Source organism: Anarhichas minor, unplaced genomic scaffold (genome assembly GCF_050575085.1).
Source record: "Anarhichas minor isolate MPS153535 unplaced genomic scaffold, ASM5057508v1 ptg000033l, whole genome shotgun sequence".
NCBI classification, from domain to species: Eukaryota; Metazoa; Chordata; class Actinopteri; order Perciformes; family Anarhichadidae; genus Anarhichas; species Anarhichas minor.
In genome coordinates this window covers 2241572-2263544 of record NW_027466479.1, presented here as the reverse complement: position 1 = coordinate 2263544, position 21973 = coordinate 2241572, and the positions used below count along the sequence as shown (strand labels likewise).

At 41.2% G+C, this 21973-nt stretch overlaps 1 protein-coding gene across 1 annotated transcript in view; it reads left to right on the top strand.

Annotated features, from left to right (window-relative positions):
* Nucleotides 1-21973, top strand: part of thsd7aa (thrombospondin, type I, domain containing 7Aa) — a 172232-nt gene that overhangs the window by 150076 nt on the left and 183 nt on the right. Inside the window, exons 22-28 of the mRNA XM_076106377.1 lie at nucleotides 4606-4751; nucleotides 5846-6020; nucleotides 8184-8357; nucleotides 9053-9148; nucleotides 11379-11461; nucleotides 17767-17980; nucleotides 18958-19045. Of these exons, the coding sequence (XP_075962492.1) occupies nucleotides 4606-4751; nucleotides 5846-6020; nucleotides 8184-8357; nucleotides 9053-9148; nucleotides 11379-11461; nucleotides 17767-17980; nucleotides 18958-19045 (976 nt within the window). The remainder of the gene's footprint in view (nucleotides 1-4605; nucleotides 4752-5845; nucleotides 6021-8183; nucleotides 8358-9052; nucleotides 9149-11378; nucleotides 11462-17766; nucleotides 17981-18957; nucleotides 19046-21973) is intronic.

Below are 21973 nucleotides of genomic sequence, written 5' to 3'. Positions count from 1 at the left end.
GTCTTAACCAGCGCGCTGAGCTCGTCCGTCTTATTCGCCAAAGACCTCACGTTCCCCGTTATAATCGCCGGAACTGAAGGTTTGTACTTCCTCGTCATAGCCCTCCGCTTAGCGCCCGACCTGCAGCCCCGAGCCCTTCTCCGTAGTTCCACCGGGATCTCAGGCCTGGTGGAGGGCAAAAGCCACGGTTTGCTCAGCGCAATCAGCTGATCGTGGGAATAGACAATGGCCCCAGTCATTGTGTGTGGCTCTCCGTACAAACAGGAAGAAAAGTAACAGAAAGCCACGAGAAAAGTTGAGAAAAAGTTACGGTCCGTTGTCTGACCGTAATTTAAACCAAACGTGAGGCAAAAAGAACAAAAGAAGAGAAGAAAAGTGAAAAAAAGACAAAAAATTAAAACACACACAGGGAGCTGCTGCGACAGGCAGCCGCTGGCGCGGCGCCATCTTGAAGGGAGGAACATTTGGGCAGGATGTGCAAGTGGGTAATTTTTAAGGTAATACATTCGCTTTGACAGCTTTTGGGGGCGACTGTAGCTCAGTGGTAGAGCAGGGTCGTCCTTAAATAAGAGGAGAAGATCCCCGTCTCTGCGGGGTGAATGATGACATGTAGTGTTAAAGTGCTTTGAGAGGTCGGAAGACTAGAAAAGCGCTAAACAATACAAGTACAGTCCATTTTACCATTTTTACGTTTTTTGTCTGTCCAGGGGGGTCGAGCAATCATTTAATGCAGCTAGCTAGATAACTAGATATGATGTGTTATTTACTGAATGTGTTGCTGTTTGCTTCCTTGCTCTAGCTGAAGAGATTCATATCAATTTTCTCTTCTAACTATCAGAAAAAGGTGAATGAATAATAGTTTACCAAATGCTGGACTATTTCTTGACGGCGTTAAGTACATTACATTACATTTCGCAGACGCTTTTATCCAAAGCGACTTACAATAAGTGTATTCAACATAGGTATTAAGAGAACTACTAGTCACTAGAAGTCAGAAGTGCATCTCCTTTTTTAACCAAGCATCTAAGAGCATAAACCAGAGCATAAGTGCAGAAACAAACTAATACGAATACAATAAGTGCAACAAACTAATACGAATACAATAAGTGCAACAAACTAGTATGAATACAATAAGTGCTAAGTGGAAGGCTCAGGGTAGTACTTCTTGAAGAGGTGAGTTTTCAGCCTGATGAAAGATGGGCAGCGACTCTGTCAGTTCATTCCACCAGGACAGAAAAAAGCCGTGACCGGGCCGATCAGCCGCAGTATCAGCCCTAGACCACTTGAGAATTGTATTTGTTCTGTTGGTAATTTTAATAATAGTGACTTTTTGTCATATTTGACACTATATCCTGACTCAAGTACACGAGACAGATAATCTGGGATGAAATCCAGTTGCTTTGGCTCCTTTTAATCCTCTGCATGGCATTTGCAAGATTCCATTGGGCCCAAAGGAAAACAACCATTCAGAGTTGAGGAGTCCCAAACGCAGCGTCAAGCACTTCTCGTGAAGCTCCTGCACCCATATCAAAGGGTGAAACTAGGCAGTGCTGATCAAACATGAATTAATATGAAAATGAGAAAGTTTGCTCTGGTTGGTGGGCGGTGCTTGGTTTTGGCTCAACTGTTTTCAATGTGGCAGCCGGGTCACAAACTTTCTGATTTCATTGCGAAACAGTACACTTAAATATGTTTCTTGTGAGAAATAGGCGCACTAACAGAATCGTGATTCATAGTTGATAAGCACTGCCCAGTTTGACTGTTTAATGGGATAACACACGCTTCATGGGCAGTAATTGATACTGAATTAGAGACTCATTGGCTCTGATTTGTAGTTTTTCTTTGGCCACGGTGGAATCTTGTCATTAGGGACCGTAAAAGGAGGCGGATGAACCTGTTATTTTTCACAGATTATCTGTTTCATCTACTACTGTCAGGATATAGTAACAGTTTGGGCAAATATGATAAAAAGTTATTTTCACAAAAGTTTCCAAATGCAGCTTTAAGGTTAAACCTGTTCTTAGAAGTTGTTCTTACATGATTGTCATAGAGGATTTTACAATGAGCTTTTTTCATGCAGATGGTTTGTTGGAAGATGAGCTGGCAGCTGGTGAGACCTGACATGCCAATAACAATACCGGAGATCATGTTAATCAATCCTGCATGAATCACAGTCAATGTTTTCTTTAAAGGGGTCTATAGCTCTTAAAATGACCTTTTTGAAGTAAATCAAACTATTTTACATTTACTGTCTCCCCTTAAAATAAAACTATGAAATGACCCATTTGTATTATTAATGCTTCACAAATTGTACTTTTGAATACACAAATTTCTGTGATTTATGATACCTACTTTCCTATTTCATGTCACTTGAAGTATTATCGCTGTAGTATTAGTTTTAGGTGGTACGGTGGACCAAAACTACAGGCACTCCCTTGGAGACAGCAGCTGATTGAGTTTTCTCACATCCCTCCCCTGGGGCAAAAGTTCAAATGCAGAGTGAATTTGTTGAAGGGCGCTCCTACCAGCCTCCCCAGTCATATCCTCCAACCTAAGACTGTCTGTGCTGCCCTCAGTATATGTGCTGTGATACACCTTGGCAGTTAGACAAACTCCTTCCTGACATCACGACTCTGAAGACAGTGCCCGTTGTCCACAGGTTTAATGACGTAAGAAAGAGTAAAACTAAAACACACAAAAGGCATAATGAATACAAATAAAATGATTTATCTTCAACCTTACACATACACACAATGTACATATACTGATTCTTCAATGAAATACATTGCTTTGTTTTTTAATCGCTGCTTTTTATGTATTTACTGCTGATATGAACTTTAACAACAGTCATAGCGGAGTTACTAATGACTCGATGGACTTTGTGCATAAAACTTCCCAAAACTAAACATTGACAAAAATAATCATCTGCGATCATAAGTAACAATAAAACAAATCAATACATACCAATGATGCTATCAAAAGGCATAAGATGCAGGCAGACTCAACTGGATTGGAAAACTACCGAAAACAGCGGCTCTGAGCCACGCTCTTCCTTCACTTCCTGATTATAAGTCACCTGACAAGTTACAGGACACAACATACTGACTTAACAATTGTAACAAAACACTGTCACTTGTTTCATTTTAACACAACAAAGGAATCTGAATATTCCAAAATGGCTACAGGGAGAATGATAAAGCTCCAAAATTGTATCATAAATTAAGTCAGCTAAAAGAGAAGTGTTGAATTATCGCCCTGGGACAGAAGAACATGAAAGAGGAATTCAGACTGTATTCCTTGGAATAATACGGTTGCTGGAGAAATTTACCCAAATGTAGAGTAAACAATGGTACAAAATCAGGTGTCATTACAGTGGAGGTCAATACTCGGATGCATAACACTACACAACGTGGACCTTGTTTGAAAATGTAGACGTTAAGACATCATTGAGATGATGAGAGTTGCCCACAACAACCTCAATGTTTCTCTGGTGGCTGCTGTGCAGCTTAGTGGAAATACTCAAGTAGTGGCCTTTAGTTACCTCATCAGAGGAAATTAAGCCTTTATGTCAGATTTCTTAATTGTTGTGTTTTTGTAAGAAATCTCCCTGTTTTCTAATCTGTCATTTTGCCATATCGCCAGTATTGTTTTTGCTTTTGAGCGAGTCATTCTAGACGCTCAGAGCAAGTACGCTGGAAGTCATGTGACGCAGGATGAAGAGCGACAAAGTCCGCGTAAGCAGGGGGATGGAGACACAGGACTTTCACCCAGTAGAATGCTGTTTGTGTCCCGTTTGAAACCAAGTCAAAATTGACTTATTTACATTCATTTATTTGAACCTAAACCATGACCTTTTCCTGAACCTAAAGTAGTTTTGTTTGAATTCATAACGATAACAATGTGTTCAAAACTGAGATGGTGCGTTCGTATGTGACGAGCTGAGAATCAGAAAGCAGAAAACGCTAGATTTCAAAATGACCCAACCAAAAATCCCAGCCCAGTGATGCCAACTCTGGGTAAGTCCCCCCCGACCGTCCTGCCTTGCTCCAGTCATAATTAATACAGCCACTAAAGGTTGCATCTTAACAACAAATGTAAATAAGTCGTAATCAGCTGCTTGCACAGACGACCTATACGGCCTGTTTTTTTGGGTGAGGGGTGTTTGATTTGTATTCATCGTTTCTGTTAGTAGCTAACTTAACCCATCCTCCATGTTTATCTGTTGTCGTCAGTGTAATACACGTTCTTCAATAACAGAAATACTGTTTTTGACTTGTGCATTTGTACAGTGTTGTGAGAATGACATGACAGTAAACTGAATTTAACATAAGTAATACTAGAGTGATTTCACTGTCATCCCCCTTCATTAGAGACTGGCCTTCATGTATTCATGCTGGCCATCACCTTAACACCAGCTTTGATGAGAGACTCTGCTGTAGCTACAGTGGTGAAAGGCCCAGAGGTCACCTGGACATTGTAGTATTCCAAATCACTCGACACCCACACAATTCCAGCTGCTTTGACCTGACTGTCTTCCTCATCTCAGTCAACGTCCCCATGAATACATCATTCTTTTTCGTCTTCTTTTTATCTGCTGTTCTGCAGGCAAGCTGTGGAGGAGGCGGACAGTGATCCAGGCTCCCCAGGGTGATGGCAGGCCTTGTGCTTCCCAGATGGAGCAGTGGAAGCCCTGTCTGGTGAAGCCCTGTTACAGCTGGAGATACAGCTTCTGGTCCGAATGCAAGTCTGAGGTCAGTCCGTCCTACTGTCTATCAGAAGACTCCATCTTTCTATGTATTGTCTGAGCCGCTTCACTTCAATATAGGGACAGTACGAGCATCAGTATTCAGAATTGTTAAAGAAATTTGGCATGAAAAGATTACATGACTACAGAGATCATTATATCATTCTGATATTAGAAATATTGATTATCAGTGAAAATACTCATTACCAACAGGTCCAAAATATATCTATACTGTTTCAACCTTTTAAATCCCATATCAATAGACCCGTATACGTTTTTATATTTCCAGTATATACTGTATTCAGAACTATGTAGCAATGAATAATGTGATATTGTAACAATTCCTGTATAATCATTATACAAACTGGAACTTATAACAGAACATGGGCTGTGATTTTAAACTGCCATTTCATAATATTGACTTTAATACAACTCTCAACCACAGCCCTAGAAGCTGTAGGTCACAATACAAGGACAATGTTGCTATCCTTAGAACCCTTACCACACTGTCAGAAATGATCAAATTAGCAGCGGAGCTATTTTTGTCAAAGCATTTGATTTATTGTAACAGGACGATTTTGGACTGAATCACTTTATCTCATTGATAAGCTTTCTTTCTGGCTTTCTTTTCTCTCTCTCTTCTTTTACTTGTTTTCCTTCGTATTCTTCCCTATTTCCTTCCTCACCTTCAACATTGTTTTCCCGTTGCCTGAAGCATCTTATTACAGGCTGTGGTCGTGTAAAGTGCTCAGAGTGAGCAGAAGACTAGAGAGGTGATATACAAATGCAAGTCCATTTACAATGGAAGTCCATTACTTTGACAGGCTGCGGGACGCCTGATGAAATACATTTCAGATGTTTCTATTCTTACTTCACAGTGAACAGCAGCTCATCATCAGCCCAGAGTTGCTGCTTCTTTTTTAACTAAAAGCAATTACAAAGAGTTTAGGAAAAAAACGTTCAATCTTTTGAAGGCCAGCTGGATCATGTTAGTGTAAACTGCTAGCTAACTCTGCAGGATAGCATCTGATGCGTGAGTTCATTGTACCCCACATAGAAAGGTGTACTTAACCTGCATATATGTGTTTTATGTTTCATCAGGGGGCGAGGTGTGGAGAAGGACTGCGCTTCAGGAACGTGTCGTGCTTTGTGTCGGACGGTTCAGGTCAGCAGGAGAGCAGCCTGGTGGATGATGAGCTGTGTGGAGATCTGGAGCCCTCGGTGGACGGAGACGCCCACATCGTCCTGCAGGAGCCCTGCACTGTACCCTGTCCAGGTAGGAATACATACATGAATAGTGAATAGTGAAACAAAGTTGACAGGTATCATCCCTGCAGCAATCCTTCCCCCAGACAACAAAGCTGGCCTTGCTTATTCTGAGGGATTATTCAAAATGATTACAACTTTGGTCTCTTGTACATTTGGGGAAAATAAAATAAAAATTGAACTGGAATGCGGCAACATTGCTAAAAAGTACTCCGCAGTAAGATGATCAGGGAGGTTGTAACAATTCCATTAAAGCTTATTACAAACAAGACAACCACATCCTCAACAATGTTAACAAAAAGAGAAAGGCACCATTGATTTGTCTCATTTTATTATGAACGGAAAGCCAAAAAAGGCAGAAAGGTGACCAGATTCTAAAACAATCAGGGAGTGACTAATTCAAGGTTGAAATGACAGTGTCATCCAGGCTCAGACAGTATGATGTTGTATACTGGTAAGACAACATCAACATAGAACCGTATTCAATATCTCTAATAGCACCAATAATGCTTATTCTAGGTTTTCACAGGGGGGCAAATGTAGGAAAACCTCTCAGCTGCTACCAAGTTGCTGTAAAAAGAAAACTGTCTGTGGTTACAGCAGCTGCAGTGTGTGAATAGCATTTATTCAAGTGTGTGTGTGTGCATGTGGATACTCCAGCTTGGATTGCGTGTGTGTAATCAAGTTAAGTGGCTTAGTGAAGACCACAAGGTCAGAGAGGACTCTCTGATCTGGTTCCTGTGTCCATTCTGACATCCATTCACGTTGATGGAAAACTAGTTTAATAGACAGAAAATGTGATTTTACACTTTGATTTTTTATCAAATGATTTTTCTTTTGGACTGCTGGATTTGTGATTAATTGAATGTGCAGGAATATGCTCAAATCTGCCTTGACATCACAAAGGGAACAGTGTAACCTATTTTACAGAGAATCTTCTCTTTGCTAAGAATGGGCAGGTAATATTAATGAAGAATGGGTCATGCTTTTATTGACCTTTGTCCCACCACACAACCTTCCACTGCAAGTAAGTGAAGTTGATATTTGAATGGGTACACCTGTACCTGAATGAAATGTCTCATATCTTCTATGATATCTTTAAGATTGCAGGAGTTTTAAAGATACAAAATCGTCCAGTTTTCCTGTTTTGCCTCAGCTTTCAAACATCTCACGGTTCAGGGTAAAAACACACTTCGTAATGACAACCAATCTTCTAGTCCTCAAAGTACTTGTGTGGCTCAAGTGCTGATTGGAGGCTTTCCAGTTCAAATTTGGAAAATTGGCACAACTAGACGCATGTTATGTGAAGTGCCATTAAAATCAGACCTTGATTTGAAATAGGCCTATTGTCGAACGGCCCTGCTTTATAAGCATATTCTATATTTTAGTAAACCTCCACGTTTCCTGATCGGCTCCTGTTTAGTTGTCAAAGCAAACGCAACACTTCCTCACTCTTTGGGCTGTTGTCTTGATAAATTAACTTCATACGTTCCCACAGTACAGCAACACACTGTCATGGTCACCATTCTGCTGCTCTCAGTTTCTCTTTATAACAGTAATAGCTTCCGTGTCGCTGTTAAGCTACGGTCAATGAAACGCAACGTTTCCCTCAAATGATTTATACATTAAAAGTCTAAAATCCCTTTCTGCTTTTATTATGAAACATCTGCAGGAAGTTTCCTGGTAGTAATGAATTTAGAGAACTCAAGGTTCACTTATTACTTTTTATGCCTTCAACCACATCTCCGTCAGTGGCTCAGTTATCATGGAAGTAGCTCTCTTGTCTCACTGTGACGATGCGATGCAGTTGAAAGCTCTGAAAGATCAGAGTAATTTTCTTTTTTTGCCAAACTTTTACTGTTTTACTGTTTTTACTGTTTACAATGTCAATAATCTATTGTTTTATATTTATTGAAAGTGGCTGAAGAGTGACTTAATGGTGAGCAAAGTAGAAGCAATTGGAATTGATTGTATAAACCAGTACAGGACAGTCCAGTTAATTCAATTTATGAAATTGTCAAGTGTAAAAAGAATGGTAGCAAGGGTGTTTGATGCATTAATTATGGCCCCACCAAATGTACCTGCTTTAGCGTTAGCAAAATCAGTAATGTTCCTCTAAATGCAGCATGGGGATTTAGAGTTTTGGTTTCTCAACTCCCTGTACGATCTGTAGGAGAGTGCTACCTGACGGACTGGACTGTTTGGAGCCCGTGCCAGCTAAGCTGCGTGAGCGGGGATGACCTGGGTTTCGGCTCGGTCCAGGTCCGATCCCGAGCCGTGGTGGCCCAGGATCCAGAGAACCTGCTGCAGTGTCCAGAACAGGAGCTGGAGGCTCGGCCGTGTACAGGTCAGTCTGGCAGAGTCCTGCTGGAACTCAAAATGACAATAAAGTGATTCACAGAAGCATATTCAGCCCTGTCGCATGGAAAAAAGGTAGTATATCCAGAGGCTGTTATTGAAATTGACGTGGTATAATAACAATATAATAAGTGAACAAGTCCTCAAAGGAAGGATGGGAGTGGTGATCGATGGGTCAAACAAACACAGGACTTTCACCCAGGAGACCGCTGTTTGTGTCCCGTGTGAAACCAACAGTAAGCTCTGACTTTAAGCTTGTTACGTAACGTTGTAATGCTTGTTATGTAACACCACAAAACAAAGTCCGTCAGGACAGTTGTTATTTATCTTAACTAGTTCTGTTGTTACATTACGTTGTTGTGTTATTATTTCAACACAAACATGATCTTTTTTCTAACTGTAACCAAGTAGTTTCATCTAAACCTAAATAATGGTAAAATGGATGATAAATGGACTTGAACTCTAGTATTCTGACCACTCAAAGCTTTAACACTACATGTCATCATTCACCCATTCACACCCATTCATACACTGATGGCAGGGGCTGCCATGCAAGGAGCCACCTGTCCATCAGGACTATCTTTTCTGGCGACTGGGTTGGGCATATTATAGAATTATAGTTGGCCTATAAGCTACATTGTTATTAAAGCTTTTAACAAAGTCATGATCATGCTCTTCTTGCAGAGGGTCAGTGTTTTGAATACAAGTGGAAGACTGGACTATGGAGGGGTTCATCTCGCCAAGTCTGGTGTCAGCGCTCAGATGGACTAAATGTCACAGGTAAGCATAATGTACCTCTATGTGAAATTGTTGATGGCTATTGTGAACTGGAATTAGAACTTGGTTTATGTAAAGTAGACCACGCTGTAGTGTTAGCCAGTCTTAGTTTTGCACAAAAACTTAAACGAACCTATACTGCTATCCAAAATCTTTAGACCACCCTCCAATCAGCAAAAATAAATAATAATAATAAATAAAATATCCCTCCCCTTAAAGGGGAAATGCCATTTTAAATGAATGAATGTGATATTTTTCATCATTTTCTTTTTGCTTTACAATATTCTCAATTCATCCATCTAGTTCAACACAAGACCATCAAAAATTAGACAGTATTTTGCAACCAATGAAATGAGATGTCTACAGTCTGACGATTCAGATCTATCCATGTGAAATCAGACCCCTGACATTGTGAGTATTAAACAGCCTGTGTAGACCAGCCTGTGGCCTTGAATCGAGTCAAATAGCATGGATGTGACCATAATGGGTTAAGCTGCGCTTAACACAGCTCTGACACATGAGGTGTTGCAATTTGCGTGGCGAGGTGATAATGTAGATAGGGTTACTTAAAACCGTCTCCTCTGGAGCGTCAGAATCCCAGACAGCTTCCTAAGCATTTCTTGACACTAAATCCCAGGAAACTGTAAGCAGATGAGGTTTTAATCCATAGCAGGGCCACCGTCAACATTTAATCTCATTGTCCATCACATGTCAGGGTTAAACTCAGCGCTGATAACATTGTTCCCAGTTCCTCAAAGCATCATTTCTCATCTGATATGGCATTAGATTTGAAGGGCTATCTGGAAAAACGGATTCCTCTCTTTAGGCCATCTGCTTTTATTTACCACTCATGCTTCATCCAGGCCTGGAGCCATCTCATATTTCTGGGCTCGCTGAGCATCTAACACTCCCTGAGCCCTGAGTTTAAGTGAACATGGACCGTCAGCGCACCCACTGCTCCAGATGGTGTGCCTATGTGCGCCTACTTTGATTGGCACACTGCATATTTTTCCTTCTTGTAAATGTTTCCTTGCAAGCAGTGGTATTCCCCTCATGAATATTCATACTGAGCTCTCTTTGCGGGCATGCCACCTAATAAATATTCAAGAAGCTCTGATAGATTACCATGTATTTGGAGGACGTGAGTGTCTGCTGGTTGGATCAGTGTCAGCACTGTCTGTCTCGGTCATCCAGCTTATTTTATCCGCAGTGGGAATACACACTCCTTATCCCACATAGGGTACAACCTGAACCTGAACATTGTGTTCTGAAAAGGTGCCTTAACTTGCATTCTTTCTACTCGTTATCAGGGGGCGACTCCTCTGGTTGGATAGAAGTCTATGAGGAAATGACCCGACTTGTCACTCAGTAAACATGAGTTCATGGTTTTAATCTCTAGTTTCAAGTCTTCTTCAATACAGCATGATGTTCCTTTTTCTAAATGATGGTCCATTTAGAAGATTTAGAAATAGACAACAAAGCAGGGTATGCTTCAGGGCGGGGCTAACTCGTGGTTGATAAGTCTCTTCTACAGTGTTGTCCGGTCTGGAAGTTGGCCCATGTTTTTGTCTTAGAAGTTTAACCATTTCGCAGTGCGTTTTCAGTTCATGAAAGTTAATTGTACCATTTTGGTCACCTAAAAATGTTTCAGTGTTTGGTTGTACTTAGCTCCACCCTCTCGTGTCACATCTGGTTGCAAAGATGGCGACGGCCAAAATCACAAATTTGAGGCTTCAAAACCATAGTCCACAATTGCAAGGTCTCAGTTTCAATGCACTGAATCGTCAGTTAAAGGGGGAAATAAATAATATTTCATGGGTATTAAATCACTTCTTGATGACTATACTCTCAGGCTTCATGTGTCTACCAAAGGATGAATTAAAAGCAAGTGTCTTAATCAGTCTTGGGATTTGAGTGGAATTGTTGGTATTTTTCAAACTAAGCCAATTATCAAATGATTCCAGGGCCACGACTCATTGTAAGTATCATTGTAATGAGCTAAATGTGAGAGAGACAGGAACGGAGATGCTGCTTGTAACACTAACCGCCTCCAGCTCAACAAACTGAAATGGAAAGCAGTTGGAAAACTGGGCCACAATGGTTCCTGTTCATGTGTTATTGATTGACCACAAGTAAAACATCTGACACTGTTTCTTACATCTTGTATAGTGAAAGAAACACCAGCTGTCAACCTCTGACACTTGAGTTTGACCATTTGGCCTTTGCTTAGCAGGTGGATGCCCAGTGACAGCTAAGCCGATGGCTGACCGATCCTGTGACCCCCCCTGCACCAAGCCTCGCTCCCTGTGCACAGAGGTGAGTTTTGGAGAGATGAGATCCACTCTTCAGCGTTGCTGCCCTGGATGTTATTCCCAGTGAAGCTGTTTGAGCAGGGATTGAGTGTAAATGATAAATGGAGTTTGGCTTCTTGTGGTGTCTATCTTGGTGTTTTTTGGTACCTTTGGCTTCTCTTGCAGTCTCTCAGCATCTTTTGACGTCTCTTGACATCTCTTCACCTGTTGACGTCTCTTAATGCCTTCAGTCTCTTGGCATCTTTGCTTCTGACCATCTTTTGCTTTCCTGGTGTCTCCCAGGTGTATAAACTGTTAATGCCGAGACAGATCCAGCCCCTCTTGTGTGGCATCAGCGCTGATCCTCCACACTCCTCCCACAAAATATCAATACAGGAATGTACATTATTACTTCCTCTTGCATTACATTATCATTACACTAATGTAGATATTACTATGAAAAATGCAGGAGCTTTAAACGGCCAACGTCCAACACCAACAGACCTCCGGCCTCGCATTTCATTACTTGATCAGAATCATTTCCATTTTGTAACAAAACAGGTTTAAGAAGCAGCACATTGTTGTTTTCACTTTTAAACCCTAATGAAGGAGTTGTCAATTTAGATCAATACGATTTTAGAGAGGCATCGCTGTTAATAATTCCTCTAAACATTTGAACCCCAGTACTGTTCTGCTTTCTGGCATGAATGATGGAATGACGGAACGATGGCACAAGTAGACATGGACCATAGTAGTCCGTGTGTGTCTGTCTGTGTATTAAAGAGGCACTAAGCTAATACTAGGCTAAGGCTATGCACTTTGTTGCAAATTGTTTCATCTCAAATTCTTTGAAACTGTATCGTGATACCATTGTTATCATGATAGTATAGTATGGCATCATGAATTGCCCTCTCATTTCTACCCCTACCACACACTCAAACACACATCATAGCCTTGATCAAGTGGATTTCTTCCCAAATGTTAACTTAATGTGACACCAGGAAGTCTTTTGTCTTTGGCCTACACTCAAACACTGAAGAGTCAGTTCCGTTAATCTGAACAAACATGTTTATCTTTGCTTGCTTGCTCAGTAGCCTTCGGGAGAATTTAACAAAACAACCAATGCTGATTCTGGCATACACGTCCTACTGCAACTGTTACAGTGCAAGATACGTTTCCCAGTGAAAACACGACACAGAAATGTCTATCCGACTTCTTTCCACCATGTTAGAAATAAATCAGCAGTTCAAAGCCCCGTGTCTGTAGACCTCCAATATGGCTGTGAGAAGGGGTGCTGAATGACAGATTGAGCCCCAGGCACCCTGTTGGGATGAAAGCATCTGGAGAGGAGGAAACAGAGAAGAAGGAGTAGAAAAGAGAGAAAAAAATAGAGGACTGGAAATAGAATAATCTAACTCACTCGGTGTTGCCACCAGTTGTTAAGCTTCTCCCATTATCCTCTCTTAGCACACCCGGACTGAAGCGCTGCAGGTTAAAGAGCAGCTGCTAATGTTGTTTTCAGGCAATTCATATCAGCAAAGCAGAGAAAACCTGCTTTCAAACTCAGAATACACTGAAATAAAAAAATAAAAAATACATCTATGAGCTATGCCTTACACTTATCCTTTAGAGCAGAGGTACTGCAGGGGGGTCGTGAAATGTTTGGTTGATTTGACAATTTTTCATATTTTTTTTCCCCCCAATTTTTTCCGACAAATTGAAATGTCTTTAAATACACATTAACATGAATCCAACATATTGTAGCGAATGGATAAATGGAGGCAGAAGATGTTATCTTTCAGTCAGAAATGCACACATTCAGCGACACACAGGAGCTCTCAAGCTGGGCACCGGTTCACTCACAGCACCAGACTACCTGGACCGGTCCACTGCATTTTGTATTTACTCGGGTTATCTTTGTCTAATATTAAAATTAGTTTCATGATCTGAAACATTTAAGTGTGACAAATATGCAAAAAAATAAGAAACCAGTACTGTGAAGTATACTTTTTCACAGCACTGTATATATATATATATACAGTATGTATATATATATATATATATATATATATATATATATATATACGTATATACATATACGGAGGGGGTGAAATATTGGATAGCCACAAACCAAGTGTGCTTCCCATGATTGTCACACCAGTTCATTCTGAAGTGGAATGCTTAGCTCACACTGGAGGGTAATCTGGTTTTAGAAGGACTGGTGGTAATAAGGTATTGGAGGAGTGAATTTGACCGTTTTTTCAACCCTGTTTCGGCCGGCTGTGGCTTAGAGGAGTGGGTTGTCTTTAAAGCAGAAGATTGGCAGTGTGAACCCTGGCTCCTGCAGTCCATGTCGTTGTTTCCTTGGACACTTAACCCTAAGTTGCATGGTAGCCCCTGCCATGAGTGTGCGAATGGGTGGATGACATGTAGTGTTAATGCGCTTTCAGTGCTCGGAAGACTAGAAAGGCGCTATACAAGTACAGTGTACATTTCATGAAGCACCATCATCAGGTCAAGCTTTTGTTTTATGACCAAATACCTGCAAGACCTGCATTTGCATCAGCTTCAGCTCACTTTGACATTAGCAAGTGGCCCAATATGTAGTGGCCAGATATATACATGTATTCGGTAGAGAGACCTAATGGTGACGTTACACCAGTGAGCATACAAGACGCTAGATGCTTCCAACTACGTTATCTGTGGTCCTGTACAGAACGTCAAACACCATCACACAGACTCAGAGTTCTGACTTTATTGAGTTTTAAAATGGGAGCCAGAAACACAAGCATTCATGGCTGAGTGGAAGTCAACAGGTTACTAGCTTGCAGCAGCGCTTACCTCCCTGTTGCATTTTGCACTACTTGTGACGGCAGCTGTTGAAAACATGAACAGAACATGTAGAAGTGTTGGTAAAAGCCTTCAATGCATTTTATGTAAAAACTCATCTGTGTTTATTATCTACGCCAGGGATTCCCAAAGTGTGATGCGCGCACCCCTGGGGGTGCGCGAGCTGCCTCTAGGGGGTGCGCAAGAGGAAAAATGTAATGGTGGTCTAATGGTGTAATAATTATTAAATATAATTTTAAAAAATTGAAGTGGGATTTTTCACAAAATAAAAACATGAATTATAAAAATTCCCTTTGTAAGATTTAAATTTAAAATTATAACTTACAATTTAATAAATAAATGCACTTCAGCTAGCCTAGCTTGTGCAGCTAACGTCAGCTAACAGCTAACTTCATTCATTCAGCAACATTCATGCAAATATGATAAACTGGCTGAAATCGGGGTAACTGTCAGGTGGGACATCTGAAGCTATCAGTCATAAAAGAGGAGAGGGACAGAGAGAGAGAGAGAGAGAGAGAGAGAGAGAGAGAGAGAGAGAGAGAGAGAGAGAGAGAGAGAGAGAGAGAGAGAGAGAGAGGAATCGGAGGCGAGAGAAACGGAGAGGTGCGTTGGGGAGAGACCGGGAGATCGAACGGGAGTCAGAGAAAGATGAGACGGAGGAGACCGAAAAGGAGGAAGGGATAGCACAGACAAATCGGGAGCACATAGGCCCATCGCGGAGTCAAGGTGAAAAAAGAGGAAATATGATGAAAATGATCTGGTTCTGGGCTTCACTTGGATTGGCAATGCAGATTGCCCAAAGCCACAGTGCGTGGTGTGCAGTGAGGTTCTGGCTAACAGCTGTCTGAAGCCCTCTTATTTACGTCGCCACCTGAACACCAAGCATGCCAGGGCCAATCTTCTGGTGTACGTCCGTTACCTTTTCGAAGACACGGTGCAGGAAGATTTTTTGTGTTTTTTTGTGTTTTTTATCTTGGAAGCAAACGCCACGCGCGAGCAAACTGTTCTCTAATTGGTCCGATTTTTATGCGGCTATAAATAGGCTCTGTTGCTTTTTTTTTTTTAAGGTGTGAGGGATTGGGGGTGCGTGAACCCGGTCGGGATGTAGAAGGGGGTGCGTGGCCTAAAAAGTTTGGGAACCGCTGATCTACGCCAACTTTTTCCATAAGTTACTATTAGAAACTACTGATAGTGGTTAACAAGTAACCGTGTTCTGCTGACACGGTTACTTGTTACACTGAGACACCTGTTGCTCTGAAATGGCCGGCGTCCTGTCGGAATTCTGTAGAACTTGAGAATATCGATTCTGACAACCTAACATGCAACAACCAGGCATTTTGCTGCTAGTAACAGTATAATAATTAATATTTAGCCTCATAGAGATGCTGCATAGCTGTAGCTAATTTTGTATTCAAGTGATGTATTAATCATTATGTATTACAATTATTGTAGCTAAGGTCAGTTATTCCTTGCTAAGACCGACCAGTTGTAAAGAAACAGGCTCACATTTCTCACTAAGCTGTGAGTTATATTGTTGTATAAATCATTCTATTCAGGCAGAGTTCCTGGATGGTTGCTTAGTAAAAATGTACATCACAACTATACTCTCCAAACTCAAGTATTGCTCATATGAGATATCATTTTGGCATTCATATGGTAAAATAATACCCATGCGTAGTGAGGGTGAGGTTTTCCCAGCGTAACCACGAGGCACTTTACAGAACACAAGATGCATTGTGTTTGTTTTAGCGTGTAGTTGTACGATCCGGAGATGTGGTTGCTAGAAGGAAGCTGGGGATGGAGATATCTGGAGGAAGGGAGGATGTGTATGAATGAACATTACAGCAGCACCCTCCAGAGACTAAAGCCAGATATAAATAAAACCAGAACACGCTGCTGAACCACACTGCTCTTCCTTTGTTTGCCACTAAGGATATATAAATGATCATTTCCTCATTTCCTACTCAGTCTGCTGTTGGACCTACTGTTTGCGCGGTGGGGATTTCTGGGGGCCGATTATCCCCCAGAGATTGTTGGGGAGCCAGGGACCCCCTGCAGGGTGATGAATAGAACCAGCCCGAGAGAGAGAGATGTGGAGGAGGGGTGGCTTCCCTGCACATACACACACACACACACACACACACACACACACACACACACACCACTCTACACAATTAAACACATACCCTGTCAAAACAGACAGCAGCAACAAACAGCACCACTGTCACTGAGATGATTTTATAATGAGATTGTGCAGATTATCACACATGGTTTGTTGAAGATGCTGTATGTAATTTAATTTTAACATTTAGACAAACAGCCTATACATTGTTTGCCATCAGCTCAGACCCCCTTTTCTAAATACCAATTCATCTTAGAGGGTAGTGTGATTCTATTCCTTCCATAAGGCCTACAGGAGTTTTGCAATGTTTTTTTTGTCCCATAAATATCTGAGAAAATAGACCCTTAAGTTGGCAAAGACTCCAAGCTTGTGCCAATCAAATAGATGGCATGGACCCATGGGAAACCTATTTAAATGTCACATACATAGATTCAGTTTCAAAAAAAGAACAGGAGCTGAAGACATTCAGACATGGGCCAAAATCAAGTCGACCCATCACAGTTCTGCACGGGCCCCAAGCAGAGTCCTGGACCTGGCCTGGATCCACACCTTTTACAGATGTGATCCGATAGAGACCTGAGACCCAAGGCAATACCTTATCAGACTTAGACTTAGGTCCCAGTTCGGGTCTTAGTTACTGGTATCAAAAGAATTCTAACATCAAGACAAATGTCTCCTTCTGAGAGGTTTCTTGTCAGCTGCCCTAGATGCTTTAATCCGTTTTTAACATGTTTTGCAGTTGTCTTTGTCAAAATGTTTGTAATTAGAACAACACAAATAATCAGTATTCAATGAGAGCACATCACAAACACCAGGGAGGAAAACAGTGGAAACACAAATACAATATAAGTGACAAAGTCAGTTATGGGAACATGGGAAAGAAATCAAGAAAAAGGAATAAAAGATGAAATTGGTGTCACACCAACCGAGTTTACAAGAGACATACTGGTAAAAAGATCAAATAGAATGGCATTCAAGGAGCAGCAAGACGGGTCGACAGATGTTAAACAGCAGAAGGCTACACAGCTTCACAATATGTTCTTGCCCTGTGGCTTCACTTCATCCACTCTTGTTTATTTCGCCTGTGTCGGCTTATTTACTACATTTCTGTAGCATTCATGTTGTCTTTGTATTTTTTCACAGGTATTCGCTCTTGTTGCATGAAATTGAACTTGTATCCGCAGGGAGCTTTAGTGGCCATTATAAAAAGTGAAGGAGTTGTGTGATACGTGTGATAAGTAATGGTATATCGTATATATATATATATATATATATATATATATCAAAGGTGGCTGCAGAACTTTTGGGTTCCGGTGACTTTGTCCATGTCATCGTTTTAAACCTCCTTCTTGTGTCAGGCCGGAGTGTGTGGCTGTGAGGATGGCTACACTGAGGTGATGACGTCTGACGACCTGCTGGACCAGTGTACAGTCATCCCAGTGCTGGAGATCCCCACTGCAGGTGACAACAAGGCCGACGTCAAGACCATCCGAGGCTTCAACCCCACTCAGCCTGCAGCCAGCTCACCGGGCAGGGCCGGACGCACCTGGTTCCTGCAGCCCTTCGGCCCAGGTAACAGTCTGTGACATCTGAGCAGCTGCTGTATATATCATGTTGGATGATGTGATGACTGTGGATTTTTAAGATGAGGCCACATATGATAAGAATAGATGAATTATACTGAGACAACATACTGAGACAAAAATCACTTAAAACCTGTACAACATTACAATGTATCCAAACTAGTGCTATAACAGGAGAGGTGGGAGGAGGGGTAAAGACAGGGAGAAAGGACATGATGAATGAAGGAGGGGTACCGGTGGAAAAGAAGAAAAACAGCTATAAATGATGAAGGGAAGAAAAAAGGAAATCAGGGAATGGAGAAGGAAAGGAAGAAATACAAGGAAAGAAGGAATGAAAGGGGAGAGGGGGGAAGTAAAGGGGTAAAAAGGAAATAAACAAATAGGAAATGAATGAATGAATAAAGAAGCAAATCCAAGATAAAGACAAAAGAAAAGAACCATAAGAAGGAAAGAAAGAAGAGAGGGGGAGGATGGGAAGAGGAAGTAAGAAAAGAAGGCGGGCACAGGAAATAGAGCTGAACAAATGTAAAGTGGAAAGAAAGGAAGAAACATACCAGATGAAAAGAGAAGGAAAGACAAAGATATACAATCATTAGTTTATTATATAAAAGACAAAAACAGACATTTACAGCTATAAGCTTATCTAAATAGTTCTAACTTACCTCATCAAATAGTGCAAAGTGAAATACCCAACTCCTCTATCTGTTCTCATTACCACATCATATGTATATTTAAAGGTGTTTCAGTATAACAACACATTCAACAGCACTGGTGTTAAAGGCGTTGTTATGTTTGCTTGATCTGTGTAGGCTTCTGTTACATTGATCATTCAGTTATTTCCTCACTGAAGTGGAGCAGAAGATAAATGTGTGTAACTCTACTGCCCCCTTCAGCTCAAAGAAGGCAGTGAATGTGACACAACGTGTCCCTGCAGTGCATTAACAATGAGCATGTGTATCTGTCTAGATGGGAAGCTGAAGACCTGGGTGTATGGAGTAGCAGCAGGAGCGTTTGTTCTGCTCGTCTTCATAATCTCCATGACATACTTAGCATGGTAACGTATAGCAGCACTTACATGTTATCACTGTCTGTCTCTACTGTTCCTATCATCACACGGGTACCATTCACGCCATCATTCACCTCTATTCAGTGATGTAATGGAGATCATGATGAGAGGGAAAGAAATTACTTCATTTCTGCTTTATATATATATATACATATATATATACATATATATATACATATATATAGTCCGAGGCTTAATCCCTGTATGGAGTGCAGCATCAATCTGATGTGAGCGGGTGGCTCTTTAAGGCCCATCAGGGATGAATATTTGAGTAAGCCAAAAAACTGTTCCTGCAAATAAGATGTGTGGCCTTCATTACATCACTGCTTGTTTTTCCATTTTGTTTAATTTGACTTTGAGTTCCCTCATCTTTTGTCCCTTCATTTCCTGCTTTTCTCTCTCCATCTCCACCCTCATACTCACCTGCTCAGCTATTGTGGTTGTTGCCTTCGCTGCAAGTCGAGCTCCAAGTCCCCCTCAGACGGCGTTTACTGGACGGACCCAAACAGCCTCACGGTGCCTTACACCTGTCCCGCCTGTGAAAAACTAGAGCACGACGAGTTACAGCGAAACAGCCAACTCCAACAACAGCAGCCGCAGCAGCAGCAGCAGCAATATCCGGCACTGCTCCAACAGCCCTCACCATCCCAACAACCACAGCAGCAGTCACTGCCACCCCCCCCACCACCACCCTTTGAAACTCTCATTACTTAGTCAGGGCCCCACCTCACTCCGGTAACTCACCGTGCAGTAACTCACCGTGCCTGACATTCATGTGTGCCCGGACACATTCTGTTCACTCATTTCAGTGGATCACTTCCTGGAGGTGAGTCCAGCCTCCATCAAACACACCACAGAACGCCAAGGCTTTTAATGTAAATACAAACTCATAGGTTGGCTCTTTTTTATGATTTTTATAATTTATAGAAGTTACCACTTTAATCTGAAATTATGTCTGAACCCAGGGGAAACCTCTGAAAAGTGAAGCCAGTGCAGAAGTGCACAGGTGTTTGGTTTTGGTGTCCGTACAAGTGAAGACTAAGCTATGCTAACCACATCCCAACTCCAGCTCTGCACTTTAGATTCATATCTGTCAAATTTGAATATATTGAGTCTAAAAGTTGTGGAATGAACCAATTTGATATTTAATTATTTATTTATGTTTAGATATTTAATATATTTAAAACCCACTTGTGTTAGTAATCTTCCCAGGTTGTTTAAACTCAAACCCAAATTGACAGATTAAATATAGTGAGCACAAATGTAGTGTCCTAAAAGGAACACTTTACCCACAAAATCACCGTATTTAAATCAATTATTCACCCTTTCAATTCTTATAGGAACCTTATTGTTCTAGCCTCCACAGTGAACCGAGAATCCAAAAACAGAGAAAAGTCTTGATGGATTAAGCGATATTTTGATGTAGTTTTGCTCTTGTTAAACATATTGACTTCCAATCAGCAAGACTTTTCTCCGTTTTTTGATTGTTGGTTCACCGTGGAGGCATGCAAGAAATACAAAGTTTTCTTCTAGAATTCAAGGTACCATGGGTGAGTAGTGATGAAATAGTCCTTTAATGATAGCTGCTGCCCTGAGTGGCTCTCACTGTTCAACATTAAGAATACAAAGGGCTTTCCAAACTAAGCGCGTGCCAATTTGCAAGACATACATAATTGTAAAATTCCTCCTCTGCTGCCATCTTGTGGTCCCTTGTACACATTTCATGTAGACACTCAGTCATTCTCGTCCATTTCTATTTTCATCAGTTCAAAGGGATAAAACCATTTAGAAAAATACTGAACAAAATACTGAACAAATGTTGCCAACACATTATACAGGCAGCTTGTAGACAGAGCTCGGCCTAGTTTTCTACTGAACCGAATCAACATTTTGAAACAAACTGAACTTACTACTAAGCCGAGCGTTCTGATGAGATGTGACACAATGACTTATTGATGTAGGTTTGAACGTGATCACTCAGCATGAAAAACAAAGAAATGCCAGTCTCTACCACTCTTTACACTGAACTCAACAAAACAATCTCAATCAGCAAAGTGGTTTGTTGATTCCATCTCCAGCTGGAATAGACTCTAGCTCCCACAACCCTGAGCTGCATGAGCCATTCAGACTCTGATAATACACATTCCTCGTCAAACACTGATGCTTGGTCAGTGGCCCTATTCTTCAAACGATGATGCTCCAGGTTCCCCTCTACAGTTTATCAGTTTGGACGTGTATACAGTCTTTTTTCAAAATAAACTTCCAAATTAGGTTTACTTAGTTTTTAGGTTAATTTAGGCAACAAAACTACTTAATTAGGTTCAGGAAAAGATGGTGGCTGTGGTAAAAATAACTATTGTGTGCCTGTTACCCTACGTCACTGGGGTTAGTTAAGTATATTTACGTAACAAAACTCTGGTAAATGAAGTCAGCTTAACTTCACACAGGACATAACTAGTCTGCTGGGTGAAAGTCCTGTGTTTGTTCACTCCTTACATCCAGTCAGCTGACTTCCTCAGCTGTCCCTGCACATCCCAGCTGACAATTACTTGGCTGACAACATCCCGGCTGACAATTATAAATGCATTATGGTGCATTACTTTTTGTAGGTATGCTGGGTAATAATAAGAGCAGCCATTGTTTTCTGCCGGAAACAAAAGCAGACGTAGTGCAAAGTTGTTATGTGAGAACAATTGTTCTCTAACCCCATTCAAGTAGTGATTGTGCCTACGGAGCCTTAACCATAATGTAGGCAGACCATAAAACTGTCATAACTGTCATAACAACAAATATCATTTTTACCCATACACCAGAATGATGATGTGTTGAGCCAGACCTTTCTTTCGCGTGGATACAGTGCTGTGAAGATCTACTTATGCGAGACAAGCTTTAGTGAAATGAATAGAATTCACAATT